Below are 23,572 nucleotides of genomic sequence, written 5' to 3' on the forward strand. Positions count from 1 at the left end.
TCATTCATTAAAAACAAACTTTCTAATTACAGTTGGCATGACTTTCTCTTCAGTCGCAGAGTTTCTCAAACACATTAGCTTCACCAAGATCCTGAGGGGTGGTGGCAACATTTTGCCAAATAAGTTTTTTTGAAAAAGGTGTGTGATCTTTTGATCCTTGAGAGGGGTCAGGAGCAGTGCTATTTTTCTAGAAAAAAAGGTGCCAGAGCTCACCATGAATGCCATTCTTGAATAATGGCAATGTCATTCATTTGAGAGGTGCCGAAACTGAATTCCTGCTAGAAAAATGCCCTGGGAAGGAAAGTCCTTATAATTCATCCCTCCCTCTGCCATTTTTGATCAGATGTGAACACTTCACATTAAACTCAGACAAACTGATGTATTTGAGACATTCTACATGTTAGTCATGTAAGCACAAAAAGACCCATCGCAGAACCCCAACAAAGCAAAACTGGACGAAACCTAAACCATTTCCACCTAGGGCAGAACTTACACTCTTATATAGTTTCAAAACTTGTGGGGATGGGTGGAAATCGGAGGAAAACTCATCTACCAAAACAGAAAGCCGACAAATTTCATCAGTCATGGCTGAAGATACCTGGAAAAGACGGGACGCACAAAGGACAAGAACAGCATGAGGAGCCTTTTTACGAAATGCAAGCGGGGTGGTTATTCTAAATTCTTTGCAAATTGATGCTCAGGGCAGCTTTAACTTCCAGTACAACCTTGGGATTAAAACTAACGCTGCAAGCATTCAAAGCCCATTACATGCCCTTATTACATGTCCAGAGGAGGGCAACCAAAATGGTCAAAGGCCTGGAAACGATGCCTTATGAGGAACGGCTAAGGGAGCTGGGCATGTTTAGCCTGGAGAAGAGGAGGTTAAGGGGTGAAATGATAGCCATGTTTAAATATATAAAAGGATGTCATATAGAGGAGGGAGAAAGGTTGTTTTCTGCTGCTCCAGAGAAGCGGACCCGGAGCAATGGATCCAAACTACAAGAAAGAAGATTCCACCTAAACATTAGGAAGAACTTCCTGACAGTAAGAGCTGTTCGACAGTGGAATTTGCTGCCAAGGAGTGTGGTGGAGTCTCCTTCTTTGGAGGTCTTTAAGCAGAGGCTTGACAACCATATGTCAGGAGTGCTCTGACGGTGTTTCCTGCTTGGCAGGGGGTTGGACTCGATGGCCCTTGTGGTCTCTTCCAACTCTATGATTCTATGATTATCTCAATGACCCTGAAGATATGAAGCTTCCTTATTCCATGTCAGGCCACTGATCCATCAACTTGCCCAGGAGCAAGTGGACTTCAGGCTATTTATCATGTTCTCCCCCAAGTTGCTGCTCTCTCGCTTCACAATCAGGATCCGTTCCCAGCCGCGCTGTGCCAGACTGAACGGAGTATGTCAGAAAGGGATCCTAGGCGCTTCCGCATGCAAACCAACCCCCTTAGCTATGGCCTCCCACCTACCTTACAACCCTGCACGGCAGGCCAGTAATAGTTTCCTTATCACAGATGGAAGGAGAGACTCAGCCAGAGAGATTGGGAAAGGCCTGGCTAAGCTCACTCAGTGAATTCCACCTCCCAGCTGATGTTCTTAACAACCCCTTTCAATATTTTTGAAGTTGCTGGGCCTTTACTGTCTTCACTAGCCATTGTTCCAGCACCAGAAGCCCGTAAAAGCCCCCCAAAGGTCTGTGAACAGCCATGATCGGCATGCTCCGGGCTGGTTACCGCAACGTACCTTATTGGCTACCTCCTCCGTGACTCCTTTGATCTTCTTCTTGATGTCATCTGTCAAAAGGTTGAGCTGGTTGCGGACAAATTCCAGCCTGTCCTTCTGATCTTCTCGCTCTTCCATTGAATGGACTCTAAGGTAAGTAGCGGAAATGCAACCATCAACCCCGACTGTACGCACAGTGTCCCGGCGGGGGAGAAAAACCAAGCACCAAAGTGCTGCTGCCTCTCCTTGTCTTGGTAGGCTTGACGCAAAACTACACCCAAGGACACGGGCGAGAATGGCAGCTCGCCAGTTAAAGAAAGGCCCCAACCCCTTGGGAGAAGGGCCTTCCCAGTGGTGGCTCCCAAACTATGGAACTCGCTCCCTAGCCACATTGGCCTGGTGCCCTCAATGTTTAGACACCCGGCAAAGTCTGTCTTGCTCTCACATGCAAGAGAACTTCTGAGCTCTATTGGAGCCTTAGCCAATTGTCTTTTACCTACCACTGGGTTTCAACACCTTATGCTTAACATTTTTACCCTCTGATTTTCATCTGTTGTTTTTACCGTTTGTCGTTACACTTTATTATACACTCACGCTGTGTGACCATATGCTGCCTAGGGATTATTTTGCAATATTCTTACAATAATTCTGTTAAGGCAAGCCAGTATTATCATTCTACTGCAGATGGACTGGGGGTGCGGGGAGGAAAGGGAGCCAGTGAGTGAGACTCACTAAGGCAATCTAGCAGAGGAGCGATTTTTAATCAGATAAGTCTCCAGTTTTTTAATTCGATTTTTAATCAGATAAGTCTCCAGTTCACAGCGATTACATTACTCTAGTTCCCAAGGTATATGGAGATATATCGAATTTTTCCGTGTATAAGATGACCCCCAATTTTTGACTAATTTTTTAAAAGCAAAAATCATCGTCTTATACACAGAAAAATACGGTATGTCCCTCTTTAACGCAGAGCAGATCTATTTTTTCATCTATTTTTCCAAGTGCTAGTGCTTGGATTTTTGGCAGGCAGGCAACAAATAGCCCTGCTTTAGAGGCAATTTGGGCACTTGTCATTTTCCCCAAACATGGACTTGGGATTCCAGAATTTCAGCAAGGGCAAAAACCAGTGTCACTGGGGGGAAAGCCCAAAACCTTCATTCATTCATTCGATTTATTACTCGCCAATATTAGATTTATTAGGGTCAGTCCTAAATCAAGGGTACAAAGATGTATCTTTGACATATGATGAAAGCTATACAATCAAGGTGCCAGCTTAGGGTCTGCCACAGAGAATGCCCTCTCCTGCCCAAATTTCTCAGGGCAGAGGAACTACTAAGACAGCTTGGGTGGGGGGTGGGCTTTGCCGATCTTAACACCCAAGAGAGTCTGTAGGGAAGGAGGCCATCTTTCAGATATTTGGGGCCTAAGTCCTTAAGGGCAGGGAGCCTTTTCCAGCCTGAGGGCTGCATTCTCTTCTGGACAACCTTCTGGGAGCTGCATGCCAGGGGTCACAGAATTATAGACTTGAAGGCCTGGAAGGGACCCCGGCGACCATCTAGTCCAACCCCCTGCAAAGCAGGGATCTCAACTAAAGAAACTATGACAGAAGGGTAGGTTTTACCCTTATACAGAAGACTAGTTTCAACACCCACACTTCTCCAGGAGAGCAAGAGGCATTATCAGGGTTCAAAGACAGGTTTTTTAAAACAACAACATTCAAGGTGGGGATGAACTGGGACCAGTAGGGTGTGTGGTTTAGGAGAGTCCAGAGGACCAGATAAAGTAGCTCCCAAGCCTGAGGTTTAGGGCTTTAAACACTAATGTGAGCACTTTGAATTGGGCCCCCAAAACCAACTGGCAACCAAAGCAACTGCTTTAAAACAGGGACTACATGATATCTAAATGGGACACTGGCCAATAGTCTGGGCTTCTGCATTTTGGATGCAGCTGCACTGAGACCTGAGTTGTCTTCAAGGGCAGCCCCACACAGAAAGTTTTGCAGTAGTCCAATCTGAAAGTATTCAGTACGGTGGCCAGACCATCTTTCATGCATTTGAAGGGACAACCCAACGAATGTGGAGGCCAAGTGACCAGAGAAATCCTGTACTCACCTCTTGCCAGCAGTGGTCTAAGGGCTGCACTATCTCCTGATAAGGGGAAGAAAGGTCAGCGCCACCCGGTGGCTCTTTCCCTGCTTAGCTGAGCAAGGTGAATATGATAGGAGAGGCCTACCTTTGATTGGCTGCTGCCACGTTTATGGAGTCCATAATGTTTTTCACTGTGTCTAGGATCTGTTTAGCTCTGATAGTGTGCTGCTCAAACTTGGTTTTCACAGCTGACTGCGAGATACACTCCTGCGAGGGGCCCAAGCCACAACACATTACTGCAATTCCATCACCAACACACGCTGGAATTTCACAAAGGCATTGTGCTGCTATGTATTAAAACTTAAATCCTAAAGCAAATTATATCTTTTAAAAAACACACATTTAAAGTAAAAAACATACAACAGAAGCAAAAAGGAACAAAGGAAGACTGAAAACAAAATCACAAGTCAATAGCAGGAAGTTGGTGCTGTCATTGATGGTGCAGCTGCAGCAGAAATCGGGACCCTAGTGCCCTCCAGATGTTCTTGGGACTCCCACCATCTCCAGCAAACATGGGCCATGGGGTCAGGGATGAGGGGAGATGCAAGTCAAACAATCTCTGGAGAGCCAAGGTATCCCCACCTTGAGCCACAGTAATGTGCAATGGTCAAATGAAAAGCAAAAGAGGAGCAATGATGAATGTCAAGACATTTGGCATTGGCCATTCGTTCAGAAGGAAGGAGCTGCTGCTGTTGCTACTTCTTGCTAAGAGTCACCGTGAACACGACAGGTTATAGGTGTATCGCTAAAAACTGAACATGTGAATGTAGTGAACACACCTATTCTACAGGTACACCGGTTACTGAGCTGCGATCAGCTGCAGCTCCATTTTGAATGTAGACTCCATGGCGAATGCAGGCTTGCCTCTGGCTAATATGGGGCATGGCCCTAGTGCTCTTCAAGAATCTAGTGGCTTTGGATGCCAACTGATCACAGTTGGATGCCAACTGATCACAGCTGCCTTATCACTCCCCAGATTTGTCCGTCAAGCCCAGAATTGCCTGCTTTGACTGGTAACAGCTTACTTGAGCCTTGGAAGAGGTCTCTTGCATCGGCTAGGGTTCTCTCGATTGGGACTTTCTGCGCTCTATCACTCCCCAAATATGCACAAATATGAGGCATGCTAATGAGTCAGGCTTTCTGCATTCACACATAGCCCACAATCCTGAAGGAGGACCTTGCACATCTCTGAGATACCCACAGTGGTAATACAGGCATCTCTGAAGGCAGGCTGATGCAGCTGTCGCACAGAACCTAAGCTGATCCAAGTCTGGTGACCAGATGAAGGCAGAAATCCTATGTATGTGCCAAATGCCATATAAATGTAAGAAACAAACAGAATTCTTTCGTAGCTCAAGTCATTCGTGTGAAGAATCCGTTGTTCAGTTCACCTATCGTGATAAACCATGGTTTGCCACAAACAGGCTTGAATGGGCTGTTTTGATCATTGTTGCATGCAGTGGAAGGAAATAAACCATGTTCACAAGAGAAAAGCCAGTGACTGTAGTCTGAATGCTCCCAGCAAGGCAAGCCATGGTTTATGGCTTATTGCAACCCACAGTTTATGGCTCACAAGACATGTGAATGCAGCCTGTGCAATTACAAACATGTGGCAAACAATGGGACTTGCCCTCTGGGAACAGTGGAAAATTAAATTTTTTTGTATCTAGGTTTACTTGCACTCAGGACATTTTAGACAACAGCAGGTGACAGAACAATAATTTTTTAAAAATGGAAGGAGAAAGGAAAAAGCGAAAAGAATATATAAGGAGAGTTCCTTGATCCTCGATGAAGCAGATCTAGAAATCAGCAATGAAAATGCAAGAGGCTGGCATGTAACAGCACATTGTTAGAGCTAGACAAGACGTGTAGGAGAGTCAGATTCCAGACAGGCAAATAGGAAGAAGGCGAAAGGGTTATTATCCCATCCTGTGCACTACGCAACCAGAAAATCCACAGCAGAAAACTATAAGAAGTACATAAGTTAGTAATACCTCAGCAAAAACAACAACAAACAACCTCAGAAATGATAAAGGAGTACACAATTCAAACAAGTTCACACATCAACATTATTGGAGCAAACTGAATTACCGTCTTGAAACCTGGTCTCCTCCCAACAATAACTCAGTGGTAGAGTACATGCTTTGCAATAACAACAACAATAACAACAACAATAACAATAATTGCTTTTGACAACGGAAGATGAGTTCTAAAACAATACAAAATAGACAAATTTTGCATGCAAAACATCCTGGGTTCAATTTCAGGCATCTGAAATTAAAAGGATCTGGGGCAGGAGAGAGACTGGGGAAAACCCTACATGAGACTATGGATCAGTGTAGCTGGGGCAACCCAGTCAGATGGGTGTGTGTGTGTGGTACAAATAACAATATAATTATTATTATGGACACCAACCAAGTCAGATGTCAGGCAATGAGAACCTAGGACATTCCACATGTAATGCATGCGCTCAGCTACTGAGCTGATGGCTGCGGGGAGGGGGCTTGGCTCAATCCAGTCATTTTATAAATAGCTGCCTTGCAGTTCAAGCACAATGGCAAGATTGTTGGAAAGGCATTCTTCAGCCTGGTGCCCTTCTGGGCTATGAGGTGCACCAGCAAGGCCAGTGATCAGGGATGAGGGGAGCTGCAGTCCAAGAATGCTTAGAGGTAAGCATTAGGTTGGGGAAGACGGCATTATATAATGCTGGGGTGGTTGCAAGTGAAATTCCTTGCCGCGAATATTGTTTTGCCATCCAGAACTCAGGACACTTGTGAAGTGAAGTTCTGCACATGTTGATTCCATCACTGAAACTGCCATCCTAATCAGGAGAACGTAATTTAAATGTGTGTCTCCCTTTTCTCTCCTCCCACCCCGTTTTGTGACAGTTGCAAAGCTTCTTGCCTGACCCGATTTGTCCTGCCAACAAGTGCTGCCTTCTAAGAGATGCAGTAAAAGGACCATTAAGTCCAGTCGCAGACGACTCTGGGGTTGCGGCGCTCATCTTGCTTTATTGGCTGAGGGAGCCGGTGTACAGCTTCCAGGTCATGTGGCCAGCATGACTAAGCCGCTTCTGGCAAACCAGAGCAGCGCACGGAAACACCGTTTACTTTCCTGCCGGAGCGGTACCTATTTATCTACTTGCACTTTGAGGTGCTTTTGAATTGCATTCTAACAAAGGCAATCAAATGTACTCAGGTGATGAGAGGCTTAACATCAAATCATTTTGTTACAGCAGCTGTTATATAGCAACTGCACCTACTTCTTGCCAAAGTTTCACATTCTGAATGCCTTTAACAAAGGAAAATCAATCAATACATTGGGGGGGGGGGGTAGAACAGATGTGCGTTACTTATTGACTTACATAAAGAGAATTTGAAAAGAATTTGAGTTATTCTAACTCAGTATAGTGTACGCCGATTGGCAGCAAACCAGATGACATTCCCAGCCCTACCTTGGGAATGAACCTAGGACCTTCTGCAGTCAAAGCAGATGTTCAACAGCCGAGCTATGGCCCTTCCCCAAACATTTGACAGGAATTACCTGTCAATGAGTGGGACGCAGGTGGCACTGTGGGTTAAACCACAGAGCCTAGGGCCTGCCGATCAGAAGGTCGGTGGTTTGAATCCCCGCAACGGGGTGAGCTCCCATTGCTCGGTCCCTGCTCCTGCCAACCTAGCAGTTTGAAAGCACGTCAAAGTGCAAGTAGATAAATAGGTACTGCTCCAGCGGGAAGGTAAACGGCGTTTCCCTGTGCTGCTCTGGTTCGCCAGAAGCGGCTTAGTCATGCCAGCCACATGACCCGGAAGCTGTACGCCGGCTCCCTTGGCCAATAAAGCGAGATGAGCACCGCAACCCCAGAGTCGGTCACGACTGGACCTAATGGTCAGGGGTCCCTTTACCTTACCTGTCAAAGAGTATGCTTCCAATCTAAAGGCCTAGAAGGGAGCTGGACATTTGTGCATCGGCACTCATGAGGAGGAGGAGGAGATAAGGAAGGTGAGGATGATCCCCCTTTCTGCTTCCCTCTTTGAGGTGAGAATGGGAGTTGTAGTCCAAAATATCTGGAGGGCATCAGGTTTGTGAAGGCTGCCTTTGGTGGATGCCACCAAAAAGCGCGCCCTGTTGCATGTGGCATGAGTAACATTGCCAAATGGCTGGTTGCATATGAATCACAGAATTGTAGAGTTGGAAGGGGCCACAAGAGTCGCAATCTTTCATTGAACATGCGGCTCAAACCGACGACCCTGAGATTAAGTGTCTCACGCTCTACCAATTGAGCTATCCAGATAAAAGCTGCAACATTTCAAACTAGCCTTCCTAGAAAAATGCTGCTGCTGCATAAGTATATACAGTGGTACCTTGGTTTATGAACTTAAGCCGTTCCGGAAGTCCATTCTTAAACCAAAGCGTTCTTAAACCGAGGCGTGCTTTCCCAAAGCAACGGGGGACTCAATTTACAAATGGAACACACTCAACAGCAAGCGGAACATGTTCTTATTCCAAGGCAAAGTTCACAAACCAAAAGACCTACTTCCGGGTTTGCAGCGTTCTTAATCCAAGTTGTTCATAAACTAAGCCGTTCTTAAACCAAGGTACCACTGTACAGTATATTAAAAACCTAAGCACAACTGTTTTAGACTCTCAGGAAGTTTACCTCAAACATTTTCTCAAATTGCTGAAATTCTTGGAAGCGTGTCTGAAATCCGTCGGCCAGTGCCCCACCTGGAAAAGCACAAAGCAGCCGATGAGGTTTGATGTGAGAGGTTTATGAACAGCGATGGCCTCCTACCAGCAATGCTGTAGCAGTTGATTTCCTGAATTGGCTTGGGAGTTGGACTAGGTTACTTCGAAGTCCCTGATTCAATTATTCAAGTTTTCCAAGACCGCACAGCAAAAGCCCCGTTTTTAATAAGGCTTCTTTGAAAAGCTGCGCTTTCAAAGGAACATTACATTGCAGGATCCCACATTCAATACACACCTCCCTCAGGCATGCCCTGGGCTTTCTGTTTCCTGGCGCTGAGGACTTCCTTGGCCGAAACGAAGAAGATTCGGTTCTGGGCTTCGGAGGGATCCACGACCTTGAGCTCATCTACCAAGAATGTCAGGCAGCGCTCCATGTGCTGCTTGCGCACCTAAAGAAAGAGAGCAGCAGCACATCAGGGCAGTCTTCAATCAGCTGAGTGTTATACAAACAGCCTCTCTGGGTGGGACCGCATCTGCATTTTCCCACTGACTACCAAGCCAGGTTCAAGGTCCTTGGTATTAACTTGCAAAGCCCTGAACAACAAAGATTTAGGATACTTCATGGATGCCTGAACCCTTATATCCCACTTCATTTGCTGAGATCATCTGTAGGAGAATCGCTGATCATTCCCAGGGTTGGCAAGGCTCATTTGACAGCAAGAAATAAGAGCCTTTAGCGTCATCGGTCCAGTCCTGTAGAATTGTTTTATTGATGTTTTAATATTCTGTAAACCACTTTGAGATTTTTCTTAAAAATACAAAGCAGTATATACCGTATTTTTCACTCTATAAGACGCACCAGGCCATAAGACGCACCTAGTTTTTGGAAGAGGAAAACAAGAAAAAAAATATTCTGAATCCTAGAAGCCAGGACAGCCAGGGGCAGCCTCTCCCGGCCGGGGAGGCTGCGCACGGCTAAGCAAGAAGCCAGGACAGCCAGTGGGATTGCAGCGCAGCTGTGCGCTGCTAAGGCTCCCCCAAGAGCCGCGCTCCCTTTAAAGAGCGCGCGGAGTGCGTGTGCGGCTCTTGGCAGCTTTTCCCCGAGGAAAAGGGAGCGTTGAGCAGAGCCTCCTGCCTGCATTCGCTCCATAAGACACACACACATTTCCTCTTACTTTTTAGGAGGGGGAAGTGCGTCTTATAGAGCGAAAAATACGGTAAATGAAATAATAATTCTCTGCCAACAGAGAATCAGCCGTCGCCTTCTGTTCCAACTTCTAAACACCTGCTGAAAACCTTCTTGTTCTGTCAGGCCCTCTCTGCAGTGGCTCCCTGTCTGTGGAATGCTCTGCTTAGTGAGGCTTGCCTGGCGCCTTCATTATACATCTTAGGCGCCAGGCAAAAATGTCCCGCTTCAACCAGGTCTTTGGCTGACTAACATTCTATATGCTTTTAAATGTGTTAAATGTGTTTCACAGTCCTCCCGCCCCCAATCTGTCCATTCACGCAAGCAAGAGGCTACACCAGCACATAAACTAAACAAAAAAACCAACAACAGAAAAGGGAGAGCTTTTATTTATTTCCTACAACCGTGTCACAAAAATGGCCTTAAAGTGTTCCCAGAGTCAAAAGTACCAATCAGGGAAAGGATTACTTTCCTTTGAAGTTAGCAGTGCAAAACATCCACACGCACACCCCTCAGTGCAAAACAATTCATTTGCACCTCAAATGTCACTTTTAGTTGGAGGGAATAAAAACTCTTGGAAATTCTTGTTGGTTCCCCCTACAGTTCTCTCTTTTTAGTTAAGAAATTTTAAACTACACACTACAGAGGTCTTGGATGATACTTTGCTTTATTTTTGGTGTGATCTAAGCCACCCTGTTGGTTGCATATCCTGGGATGATGATCCCTGAACTCATTTCAACCTCTTGACAGCTTAAATACACAGTTTTTCTTAAATACCAACCTAACACACCCACAGAGCCCCTTCAAAACAATTCAAGAACTTACATCCTCCATGTATTCCGGCTCTGATGCAGAAGCGTCCCATCGATTATTCAGGATGAAGATGTTTGGTTTAGAAAGTTTTTCATTTACTTTGTGGAAAAAATGCTTTTCCTATTAAAAAAAAGGTAGGGGGGGGGGAGAGGAAAATTTAAGCCTTTAAACTCTGAAACATGGAGTGTGAACACGTGTTAATCATGAGGTCTTCATGCAGCACGTTAAAAGCAAATGTAAAAATAAATAAATCTGCAAAATGTCTATGGTGAGTTAAAGTGTTTCATGGCCTGGGATGATGGAAGCTGTAGTCCAGCAACATCTGGAGATTCCCCACACCTGCTTGCAGGCTTTCCCAACCTGGCATCCTCCAGATGTTTTGAACTTCACCTGCCATCAGCCCCAGACAACTTTAAGGCAAGCGACTATTGTTGGCCCCATGTTGCTTGTGTGGGGCTGAGGCTGAGAGAGAGCAGCTCGATAAAGGTGAGTTCACAAGAGAGGTGAAAACTGAACCCGTAATTTTTTTCATTCGCAGCTCCGTTGTACAGTCATTATAACACATCAGCTCTCAGCTGAGATAAAATGCTGATTTTTATGTTTATTAGATACCTATCATTATGAAATATTTATTTATTCATTTATCTTCATCTTCATCAACTGCCCCCAAAAATAGCACCTGGGCCAAAACCTGGGTTTCAGTCTAGACCCCTTGTTTCGATTTTGGTTCTGCCACATGGCAATTTCCTTCAAATCCCACCTTTCTACATGTGATTCCCAGGCAGTCTCCCATCCAGGTACTGATCAGATTCACACAGGTTTATAGTGCTGGTAAATTTGCAATATTACAGACAGTGCCCTGGGATGCCCATACAGTGTGGACCACGTAGCAAAGGGCACTTAAAGTCCCATTTGGAGCTTTAAGTCGCTTTCTTAGGAGGTATTGGTAACTGTCCACTATTAACCTGATGCAGGGGAGCTGGGAAACCTATGGCCCTCCACATGTTGCAAGACTACAACACCCATAAGTCCCAGCTGCTCGTTTTACTGGTTAGGGCTGATGGGAGCTGGGGGGTGCACATGTTTTCCCTGTCCTGTGATACAGAAGATCTATTGCAAACATCAGTTTCACCAAAGGAATGCCATCTGAACAGTACCTCTGGGGTTTGGTCATCTGCCTGCCATAATATTTAATTACTACAGGAAACAGTCTCATGCTCCAGAAGGATGACTAGAAGGAAGGCTGATCTAAGAGCCTTAAAGTTAAAGTAGAGATTGGGGGGGAGGGTTTATCCATAGGGTTTGGCTGTGTCCCAGTGTCTCTTGAGAAGGCAACATGCTCACCAGCATGAAGTCTGCACAGTCCTTAAAACATTTTTTTACCCAAATAAAAGAATGCCAAGCCACCTTTCGCCTTTTAAATTGTAACTTCAATACAAAAGCAAAGACTGCTGTTTGTTTGTTTTTTAATTGACACATACAGCCTCGCAAACCCAAGCAGTTATAGATTTTGGGCGAAGATCCAAAATTCAGAAGAAACTGCAAGCAGGCATGTAATTTCACTAATGATTCTTGGCTTTGTAGCAAGCAGACCTTTGAATGAAGATGCAGTCAAACTCAACTTCCCATCTTCCCCTTGCTTGTTGTCCAAGAAAGAAAATGCTCTGCAACAGACTTAATTTAGAACACTCAGATGCTGCTATTCCACTAAGAGTCTGCACAATATATCAAGCCCTTGTCTGCTGACCCGAGGAAAGGTGTGTTGCAAATGAGGCAAATGAAGTAGCAGGTTTAAACAAGCCTTACTGTGTTCATGAGGGTTGACTCTGAATTCGCAACTAAAACAAAGACATCGGCATCCAAACAGAATTTGTCAATCCAGGTGTCTAGCTCTGTGGTGACATCGGTGCCAGGGCTGTGGAATGAAGTCAGAGAGTTACTCAGCAACCTGAAGAAGTTATTCCAATTCAGAAATAAGAACACAGAAGAGGGAAAGTCCAATCACATTTTGCCTATAATCCAAGATATGAACTAGCCTTTTGGCCACTCCCCCACAGGTGCTTCCTTCCTTCCTTAATGCAAGTCAGCAAACCAGGAAATTTTCCATTAACTGTTGCTTCTTAGCCTGACTAAACCAAGGAGCTATGGTTAACAGCTTTGGAAGAAGTGAAGATATTCTAATCAATTCAAAACCAGGGTTTAATATCCTGGCTTGTTTCCAAACTGCCTTGTTCCGAGGGTGCTAAACCATAGTTTCCTGGTTTGGATGAAACAGGAAACTGTGGCAAATAGAAGATTTCCTCGTTTGACTGGCAGGTTGTATGGAGGGAGAAATGAAGGGGTGTTGAAATGAACAGAGGTGAGCAATGCTTGCATGGGGTAGTGGTGAATGAATCTAGTTAATGTTTGAAGAGGGGATAATTATGGAAGACGCTGCTACATGAACCCACTTCAGACAACAGGGGAAAAGTGATATTAGCCCCCCCCCCATTACACAGCTCTGATAAAATCCCACCACAACCACCTGAGCTGAGCTCCTATTAGACCCAGAAAGGAAGTTTCCATTGGAAGCATCACTTCCAGAGCAAATAGCTTGGAGGGTGGGACAGAGAGGGTCTCAGTTTTCACTGGGGCTGTGGCATGCAGGGGGCAGGGAAGGGGTAAAACTACTCTCCCTGGGGTCCTGGTCTTGATGCAGCCCTCATAGAGTGGTCCGCTGCAGGTTCCACCACACTGTAACATATCATTTGTGAATATTATGTTTGAAGCAGGAAGCACATCCCTGTTCTGACGGCATCTTGAAATTTGCCGTCAGACACACAACTTTTCATTCACTCCCCTTGACCTTTGGCTCCATTGTAAAATTTCAGGTCTTCTCTGCATCTGAACTCATCTATACATAGCTACCTATTCTCCTAATCAGTCCTTGTAAGCAGCATACTGCTTACATACTTCCAGGGACATACCAAAGAAGTGCCATAATAAAAATTACTAGGAAAATCCCTATTAAGTAAGCAATCCCCAAGCCTAGATTAAGATCAAACCAACAGCAATGACCTCTAAATTCACACAATAAATTTGCTGGACTTGCAAACTACAGCAGACCAGCACAGCTGCCCGTCTGAAAAGCATCACTTTCCCCAGTTGTTTGTTTATTTGTTTGCTAAACCTCTCTCAGGAAGTCCAACTTCCAGGTCCTCTGCATTTTAAAAGAAAAAAATGGATAACCTGAAAGTGAAAGGGGACATTTCTGCACTCGTGCTTGGCTTAGTTTCACAAGCACACTTGAAATTCAGCCAAGTGCTAGATTCCCTTTTTAAGCTCCAGTCATGGGACTTCCTCTTGTTTCAGCTGAAACCAAGCCAATCTGGGCACAGAGGCTTAGCAAAGAAGGAAGTGCAGCCAAGGGAGAGCCTGGGGCGTTTCAAAGAACGGTGCATTTTCTCACGGCGCCTTTATATGCCCAACAAAATTCAAGAGCTGTACCTGTCCACTAACACCAAGTCGTCTCTCAAGAGGGCACACTTAGCCTTTGGCCAAAAGACGTGGACCAAGCAGCCAGCCTCTAAGTCTTTATCCATATGAAGGGCATGCGCAAGCTGATTAACAGTCTGTAAAAGAAATCAACAGGTTAGGAAGAGACTGGTGCCTCTTAAGCTGGCAGTAATTGAAGGACCAGCATTCCTAAATAAGCTGTTAACATGAAGGTTACACAGGTCCTGAAAGACCTACATTAGCTCCCAGTACGTTTCTGAGCACAATTCAAAGTGTTGGTGCTGACCTTTAAAGCCCTAAACGGCCTCAGCCCAGTATACCTGAAGGAGCGTCTCCATCCCCATCATTCAGCCTGGACACTGAGGTCCAGATTCGAGGGCCTTCTGGCGGTTCCCTCACTGCGAGAAGTGAAGTAACAGGGAACCAGGCAGAGGGCCTTCTCAGTAGTGGCACCCACCATCCCATCAGATGTCAAGGAAATAACTAACTATCTGACTTTTAGAAGACATCTGAAGGCAACCTTGTATAGGGAATTTTAAAATGTCTGATGTTTTGCATTTTTTTATGGGCTGTAAGCTGCACAGAGTGGCTGGGGAAACCCAGCCAGATGGGTGGGGTATAAATATTATTATTATTATTATTATTATTATTATTATTATTATTATTAATTCTTTTCACATATAAGTGCAGAACTCTTGCATATAATAGAGGTTTGGCCTCTCCTCAGCTACGTTTCTCTCTGTGTGTGTATTCAGTGATTCACCAACCCATATCCCCTTACTTTGAAAATTCAGATTGTCCTCATTTGCTCCACACGTTCTTACCTTCCTTCCAAAGCAGGCGTGGGAGATGGTTGGCGCTCCAGATGTTGCTGAACCACAACTCCCATCAGCCCCAGCAAGTGTGACCAATAGCTAGGGGATGATGACAGTTGGTAGTTCAGCAGCATCTGGAGGGACACACCTTTCCCACACTGGTCCTAAGGCCCTTCCCCCAAAATCCAGAAACACATACTGGATAACAGGCAAAGTGAGGTGTCCACCATGTAGCCTCTGTTAGAATTCCTGCTCCATGACTGCAGTCATGGGATTGTTGTCTTTCACATGACGGTATGTTTTGACTCCACAGAGTGGGAAGTGACGGAGACAGGATGTTTGAGTTACTGTGTTCTGTGAAGTGGAACTATTGTCCTTTGTTCTTTTTCTCTTTGCTGTCTGATGCTAGAGAAAGAGAGGGAGCCATGTTGCAGTGCTCCGTGTGTGTTTATATGTAAATAAAGTAGGTTAGCCAAAATGCTGAGTTGCTGAGGTCTGTTACTCAAGCTGCGAAGACTCTGCGGATCCCTAAGTGTGCCGATGTCTGTTGGCATCGGTCGCTGTGATGTTTGGGCTGAAGAAAGGTTTTGAAGCTCCCGAACGATCGACCAGGAGGGAGAGAATATGTGCCAGGGTCCTATGAGAGAGTAGGACAAGCTCCTGACAGCCTCCAGTAGTCCAGCTGGACCCCTCTTCCTCCCCTGACTGCCACTCACAAGGCTCCTCAAGAACCATCTTGCTCCGAGGAGAGAATTCTTATTTTTAAAAATATTCTTGCCCCCACTATAACTTGTCTTTGGTGTTTTATTATACAGTTTTAATTGATGCTTATGGTTTTAATATTCTAATGCAAACAGCTATGTGAAGTTTGCATGAAAAGCAGGACACAAATATCTTGAAATAAATGAAAACAAAAGAAATTAACGAGTATGTAGGGACATTTGTGTTTGTCTTCTGTAACAGAAATTGGACTTTCCAAATCTCTGTGTTAACTCCTGTCCTCCCAATTGCCTCATTTTTAGCGTCTTCTGCATCAGCCTTTGCCAAACTGGTGCCCTCTAGATGTTTTGGACTACAACTCCCATCTGGAGTAGCCAGAACATGCAGCTGATGGGAGTTGTAGTCCGAGGACACAAACCTGGCTGTTTTAGATTTAAAAAAAAAAAAAAAAGATTTTTGCCCTTATTGTTCTGTGCAGTAGAGAATAAATTCTGAAAAAAATTGGCATAGGACAACTACTTCTTAAAACTTGGAACACATTCTTCTGAGTGGCAGAGGGAAAAATAAAGGATGACAGGTAAGAAACGAGTGTACATGTGTAGTCCTTTTAATAAGGTTTCTGGACACCAGTTTATAAGCCACGAGAATCCGTACCTTCACACTTTTCTTTTCATCCGAGCCCTCAGTCATGAGGTAAGCCTTATCGCCATCTGTTCCTTCCACGCTGAGGAAACAGTTGGTTGTGTGCCCAATGCCACTGGGAAGCACTCTGTCCCACAGCATGGCATTGATGACAGAACTCTTTCCGCTGCTGGTTCTGCAAAGGAGGGCAAGCGCAGGGTTAAACTGCCAGGTTTAAAACCGAGTGAGAACACTCCATGCTAAATTAAAAATCTGGCCCAAGAAATCAAAAGGTCACTTTTTTTTTTAAAGCTTAATTAGGACATGCAAAGGTTAAGCCAACTGAGTACGTTGGCACGATTCATACCCCACCCCATAAGTTTTGTTTTATTCCACAGAATTCAATCAGGGAGGGGTGTTGAACAAGGCAGAGTAATGAAGCCATAAAACTTTGGACATTTATTCGACTCTTCAGAGATCTAGCCAAGCATCATCTACAGGCTTTAAAAGTATCATTTTGCAAACATTGCAGATAGAAAGATGATTTTATGACATGAATTCATAAATGAAAACAGAGCCTCTCTGGAAGCTGAATTATATACGTACTAGCACACTGTGTTTTCTTCTATACTCTGGTGGAATCATTAGACAAAGCATCTTTCTTTGGGGCCACTGTTCAAATATCCTTCTCGTTCTCCAGCTCTGGGAAACTTCCCAAGGCTGCTTTACTTTGCTTTTGTTCTCCCAGGTTGTTCAAGACACAACTTACGGGAAGTCAGATTATGAGTCTCAATTCTGATTCAAAGCAAGAGCAGCTCTTGGGGAGAGGGGACAAATAGTGTTAGCAGCCTGGTTGCCTCCCCACTGAAACTTTCCCAAACAACAAGAAAGGGGAGAGGAGGAGGAGAAGACCTAAAAACAAAGACCACCCATAAACAGCATTAAAATAAAGGGGAACTGTGAACCAGGAGGTCTGCAGCTAAACTGTCATCTCCACTGAGCTCAGTAGTTGGGAAACTCACAATCTCTCAGCCTTACTCAACCTATCTGCAATATGGGTATGAATGATTCTGAACGGCCTTGCAAGGTTGCTTTAGGGACTGATGAGACAGTGGAACGCTTCAGTGCTTCTTGCACCACTCATTTCTATGAGACTTGTTCAGAAGAGACTCCTAGCAGATTGCAACCATAATTTTACACACTGATCCCAAATAAGAGTCATTTAACACTTACCTGCCAAAAAAAGCTACTTTCATGTGTCTTCGTGCGAGTACCCCACCAATGACTGCCAGCTTCTTCTTGTACTCCTCTATTTTTGCCAGTTCATCCTTGGTGGCTATATCTTCAAGTTGCGGGTTTTTGTAAGTTTCTGCCATTAAATGGGACAATGTCACAATGACACAACTGGCTGCTATGCAGAGCAGTGCTTCCTTAATCCAATGGGACAAATTAGTGCAATGAGGGATCAAGACCCAGTACTTGATCCCTTGTGCCGACTCTTGCGTTGCCTTATCTCCCTAGACTCATTGCCAGCAACCTGGTGACCTGGTCCAAATATTTCAGAGATTAGCAGATTAGTATTGACCCATTAAATCACAGACCTACATGTGGTCATATGAAACTACAATTCTATGAATCTAAGTACTTCCAACTCCATATCCAACATCTGCTACTGCTTATTTTCTCTCTCCTTAACCCCACTTCCCAGCACAGTACAGAAGTGGTAGGGCCACTTTTCTTCTTCATTTTCCCTCATCTCAGTACTCCCAGGAACATTATTTTCCGGCACCCGTGAACGAAGGAAGGCATTTCTACTCTAATCATTTCTAACTAGATGGCCAAAAATCAAGGCATGTCAAGAAGTTCCTTCTTGATTACTGGATTTGATTCTAGATTTCTGATTAAGGATTTCTGTTTCCTTTTTGTATCTTTACCAAAGTTACATGACCCAACACTCTTCCCCTATTTATCAAATAAGCAGCATAGGTCTTCCTCCTGCATGCCCTTGGAAGGCTCCAAATAACCAGCCACTTTACACCAATGTTCGAAAGCGCACTGAGCTTAAGAAGCACTCAGGGAAGTTTTCATTTACCAGATGCTGTTCAGGGATCTCAGAATTTGAATGGGTTGCCAAAGAAATCCTTGGCACTCAACTGCATGCCCCCAAGGCAGCTCAAGCTCTTCTGTGGTATCAAAGTAGCTAACTAACAGCTGTCAGAAGGGCTGCAAAGGCCCATCAGAGCAGCTGAGCCAATTGAATCAAGCGAGGCAAAGCAGGTAGGGAAGTCATGAGCCCTATGGGACCAAACCAAAAAAGGTAAAGCGGGTGGCGCTGTGGGTTAAACCACAGAGCCTAGGACTTGCCGATCAGAAGGTCGGCAGTTCGAATCACCGTCACAGGGTGAGCTCCTGTTGCTCGGTCCCTGCTCCTGCCAACCTAGCAGTTCGAAAGCACGCCAAAGTGCAAGTAGATAAATAGGTATCGCTCCAGCGGGAAGGTAAATGTCGTTTCCGTGTGCTGCTCTGGTTCGCCAGAAGCAGCTTAGTCATGCTGGCCACATGACCTGGAAGCTGTACGCCGGCTCCCTCAGCCAATAAAGTGAGATGAGCGCCGCAACCCCAGAGTCGGCCACGACTGGACCTAATGGTCAGGGGTCCCTTTACCTTTATATAAAGCCCACAAGCAAGACCCACGTGCAGCAATGCCCTCTCCACTGGTGATTTCCAGCAACTGGTATTCAGAGGCACGCTGAATCTTCCAGTGGAGATAGAACACAGCCATAGTGTCTAGTAGCCACTGAAAGCCTTATCCTCAGTGAACCTGTCTAATCCTCTTTTAAAACCACCCAGGTTGATAGTCATCATTGCACCTTGTGGGACCAAATTCCATAGTTAAGTGGCAGAACAAACCGCTAAGCCCTTTTCTAGTTTTACAACGTGTGTTGAGCCCCTAATCGTCATTTTTGCCAACTTCTTCACTCCCAAGTTTACCATGCTAACAGTAACTCGACTGTATTTCAAGCCAGACAGAATCAAAACAGACGACGGACTCTCTAAGCAAACCTGCCATCAACAGGTTACGGTGAAGCATTCTTAGATACTACCTACACATGCTGTGTGAGAGAAGGAATGGTACTCAGTGTTTTCCTGCTGCTGCAAAAACATATATTCCCTGTCCCTCTCCAGCTAAAAACTAACCTTCAACAAAATGTGTTCCTTCCGTAACATAATCCAGGAGCTCTTCAAAAATGGCAGTAATCGTCTTCTTAGCCAGCACAAAGTGTTTCAGGGGGGAGGGATTAGTGTCTGCCATTGTGCAACTGAAAGAGTAAATGGTACAGAAGTTAAGAGAAAGTGAAATTTAACTCCCAATCCAAGCAAGTCCAAATACATTCAGCAACCAAGGCAATACATCAATGGTGTCATTTGCAAGGAGAGTTTTATTCCCCTCTCCCATCTCTCCACCACAAATGGAAATGAACGTTCCTGGGCATAGGCCCCTCCACAGAGAGAAGGGATTCCAGATGTTCCCACAATGCTTTGCATTCCACACAAGAGCATCCAAGGTACCTTCTCTTGGCAGTCAATGGAGGTGCTGACAGCTGGAGATATGACAGCTGAGAAAGATACTCCACTGCTGCCTTTCCCAGTGGTATTGTACTGTGGGAAATGAATTTCCATATGCTTGTTCAAAAGTACTGCAAGAATTTCAAAGTACTAGGTATGGATCCAATAGCAGGGATATTTACTGTAGGTATCTGCAAATTACTTCTACTACTAGCACTACAGTGGTACCTCAGGTTACAGACGCTTCAGGCTCCAGACTCTGCTAACCCAGAAATAGTACCTCAGGTTAAGAACTTTGCTTCAGGATGAGAACAGAAATCGTGCTCTGGCGGCATGGCAGGCCCCATTAGCTAAAGTGGTGCTTCAGGTTAAGAACAGTTTCAGGTTAAGAATGGACCTCCAGAACGAATTAAGTACTTAAGAAGAGTTTGGATTTGATATCCTGCTTTATCACTACCGGAAGGAGTCTCAAAGCGGCTAACATTTTCCTTTCCCTTCCTCCCCCACAACAAACACTCTGTGAGGTGAGTGGGGCTGAGAGACTTCAGAGAAGTGTGACCAGCCCAAGGTCACCCAGCAGCTGCATGTGGAGGAGCGGAGACGCGAACCCGGTTCCCTAGATTAGGAGTCTATCGCTCTTAACCACTACACCACACTGGCTCTCACTTAACCCGAGGTACCACCGTACTACTAAGTGTACCTTTACAGAAGGCTGGATTTCCAACACCAAGCACATTTCTGAGCCTAATTCAATGTGATGACTTGGTCTACAAAGCTTTGTATGGCTTTACAGACCAATATTTTTGAGGTTTTGTATTTCTTCCAATATGAAACTACTCAAACTCTTCAATCTTCATCTTAGCCCCTCCTTCAGGTACTGCCTCTGAGGAAGGTTTAAAGTGTCTCAACAAGGAATAGGGCCTTTTCAGTTGTGGCTCCTTACTAGTGGAATGCTGTCCACAGTGAGGTCTAGATGGTGACATCTTTAACATCCTTTTGGTGACAGGTAAAAACTTATTTCTTTCCCCAGAGATGTGATGGATTAAGATGTTTTTGCTGCTTGTTGGTTATAAGTTTTTGCTGTTTAATTAAGTCTATTTTGTACAAATTTTATTGTAAGGCATTGTTTCTTCTTATTTGGTACGTTATACACTTTATAAGTTCATACTTTATACGCTTAAAATTTTGTAAGGGGCAACTAATAAATTAAATATTAATATTTTATTGTTATTCACAGGACTTATTAGTCTCTTTTTCACAACGTGTAAACTTAAAGTGACTTACAATATAATGTAATAAATAACCATCATTATCAAGCTTTGCTTCCTTGTTTGTTGCAGAGAAACCCAATCATCAAAAAATCATGTCATTCACAATTAACATGTGTATATTTAAGCCTTTTGAACTTCTGCGCCTTTTGTATCCATGTTCAAAAAGTGTAATTCAAGTCTGCCATACAATATTTCAATCATATTCCAGGAAGAAGCTGTTATAATCCTAGAGACAGAATAAACCATTTCCCATACAATTCACCATTGCTAAAATAAAGAAGATAAGAAATAATATGCATTATTATGAAATCAGACTGTTAAATTTAATCAAATGAAGGGGACAAAACAGCAAATTAGATTAGTAAAGCAGGAATCCTGTTTTCACAGTGGCCAATCAGATGTTGCATTAAATTTTATGCATTCCATTTATCCCCCTGTCCAAATGTTAATTTCTCCGGATTAGAAAAATCAGTACTATTTTCCTTCAGTGCAGAGCCTTATAGGCAATATTCATAAAACAAATGATCTCTTGAAAGTCTTATAAAGTGTCTGCAGCCTTCAAGTGCTTTGTAGTGAAGGCTCACATTTTTCTGTGACCTGCAAGTTAGGGTGTCAAACTCAAGTGAAATTGGCTAGTAGCCCAATTGTGACTAGCTTCTTCAGAGAGGGAGGAAACCATAACAGTCCCACCCCAACTGTGCCATACTGACCGAGAAAAACACTGGGTGTGTATCTCTGAGCTGCTGGAACTGTCAGCTCCATGCAATATATAGAGCATGCACTTTGCCAGAAATGCAGTGTGATGAAAGACTTTCTATTCTGCATAATGAATATACCTTAAATAGCAGAGAGCTCCGTGGAATCTTCAACAATACGTTTATTGGAAACACAAGCCTTTATGGGCCAGGGACCATACCCTCCGATGCAATACTGGCGACAGATCTAGAGGATATTTTTCACTTTCTGAAAGCATTTTTTATTTGGGTCTACGCTGAGTAAAGCTTAGTTGACTACCACCCTGGTTCTGCAGTGAAAGGTTGCATGTTTGATCCCCGTATGGGACAGCTGCCTTGGGGTCCCTTCTAGCCCTAACCTCAGTTGGCAAGTGTGCATTTGTCCAAAGTGTGGCCAGAAACCCTCTCCCCCACAATGCAAGATACACCACATTCCTGTTCAGAGTGTGACTTAAAATGAGATCCAGACAAACTATAAAAGATCCAACCAGAGGAGACATGAAACACTCCCACCTGGGAATGAACTGATAAAAAGGTAGCTCAAACTCAAACTCAAAGAGGGAGTTAGCCAATCCCAAATCGCCTTGTGTATAGTAATACAGAAACATGGTAGGTTACACAATTTAAAAGTGAAATGAAATCACCACTAAGCCCGAGTTTGGAAGTGTCAAATCTCCCTATTAATTCTAAGTTGGCAGCTTCAGGCGGGACTCTGCCTTCGAAACTTCTTTGCTGATTTGAGTCTGAGAGTCTTTATAGGTGCTTTTGCTGAAACAAGCTCCCTGAAAGACTCAGAAGAGTTGGTGGGGCCCAACCTGATCTTGTCTGAGTTGCATTCTTCCGAGCCAGGATTCCAAGCTGGCAGGAACAAATAACAACAACAATGTTCGCAAGTGACCTTTCCTAAAAAAAGATTCCCAAGGAGAGATCAGGAAAAAAGGAAGAGGAAAGAGAGAGGGGCTTGGCAGCTGCGTCCAACGTACAGTGGTACCTCGGGTTAAGTACTTAATTTGTTCTGGAGGTTCGTTCTTAACCTGAAACTGTTCTTAACCTGAGGTACCACTTTAGCTAATGGGGCCTCCTGCCTCCGCTGTGCGATTTCTGTTCTCATCCTGAAGCAAAGTTCTTAACCTGAAGCACTATTTCTGGGTTAGTGGAGTCTGTAACCTGAAGTGTATTTAACCTGAAGCGTATGTAACCCCAGGTACCACTGTACTTTGGGTTTGCTCCAAGTCGACTACAGCACAAGCCCCTTTTAATTTGTCTGTTGCACCCAATTCTGTTGGGTTTTTTTGGGCTCTTCTTTCGGTAGGGCACCCCAGGAGCAAGTGTCTTGACTGGGGCGAGCGACCTGCCTGTCCCACAGCTAGAAGATTTACAACAGCTACTTTTTTTTTTTTTAAGGAAGAAATAACTCGATGCAATAAATAAATGTTAAGAAATGTGTCAGAGGAGGTCAGGCACGAGGTAGCCTGGGACCAAGTTCAGTTTGGCATTACATAAGCCCCCTCGAAGCCCCCTCCAGCCTGAAGCAAAACCTGACAGAACAAGCCCCGCAACTCAAATGGGGGACGAAAGGTCAAATCCCCCCCCCAAAAAAGCCCAAAGGTCACTCGCCCCCCCTCCCCTTTTACCTGGCAACGGGAGCAAGGCTCGCCCCCCTCCCGCGCTCAGCCTCGCCGGCGTCTTCCGCCCCTCGCTCTCGCCCAACCAAGAGGAGGCAGGTATCACTTCCGCCGCCTCTCGAGCGCCTTCCTCTCACCATCCACGCGCTCCGCCATCGCTGGTCAGGG

At 44.7% G+C, this 23,572-nt stretch overlaps 1 protein-coding gene across 1 annotated transcript in view; it reads right to left on the bottom strand.

Moving 5' to 3' along the window:
• MFN1 (mitofusin 1) overlaps positions 1 to 23,572 on the bottom strand; it is a 34,252-nt gene extending 10,680 nt beyond the window's left edge. The window contains exons 1-12 of the mRNA XM_028731620.2: positions 23,414 to 23,572; positions 19,406 to 19,527; positions 17,441 to 17,576; positions 16,241 to 16,403; positions 14,043 to 14,167; positions 12,363 to 12,471; positions 10,569 to 10,676; positions 8,853 to 9,006; positions 8,529 to 8,596; positions 3,957 to 4,078; positions 1,746 to 1,872; positions 494 to 598 (exon numbers count right to left, since the gene is read on the bottom strand). Of these exons, the coding sequence (XP_028587453.2) occupies positions 494 to 598; positions 1,746 to 1,872; positions 3,957 to 4,078; positions 8,529 to 8,596; positions 8,853 to 9,006; positions 10,569 to 10,676; positions 12,363 to 12,471; positions 14,043 to 14,167; positions 16,241 to 16,403; positions 17,441 to 17,576; positions 19,406 to 19,527; positions 23,414 to 23,544 (1,470 nt within the window). The 5' untranslated portion in view covers positions 23,545 to 23,572. The remainder of the gene's footprint in view (positions 1 to 493; positions 599 to 1,745; positions 1,873 to 3,956; positions 4,079 to 8,528; positions 8,597 to 8,852; positions 9,007 to 10,568; positions 10,677 to 12,362; positions 12,472 to 14,042; positions 14,168 to 16,240; positions 16,404 to 17,440; positions 17,577 to 19,405; positions 19,528 to 23,413) is intronic.

Source organism: Podarcis muralis, chromosome 6 (genome assembly GCF_964188315.1).
Source record: "Podarcis muralis chromosome 6, rPodMur119.hap1.1, whole genome shotgun sequence".
Taxonomy (NCBI): Eukaryota; Metazoa; Chordata; class Lepidosauria; order Squamata; family Lacertidae; genus Podarcis; species Podarcis muralis.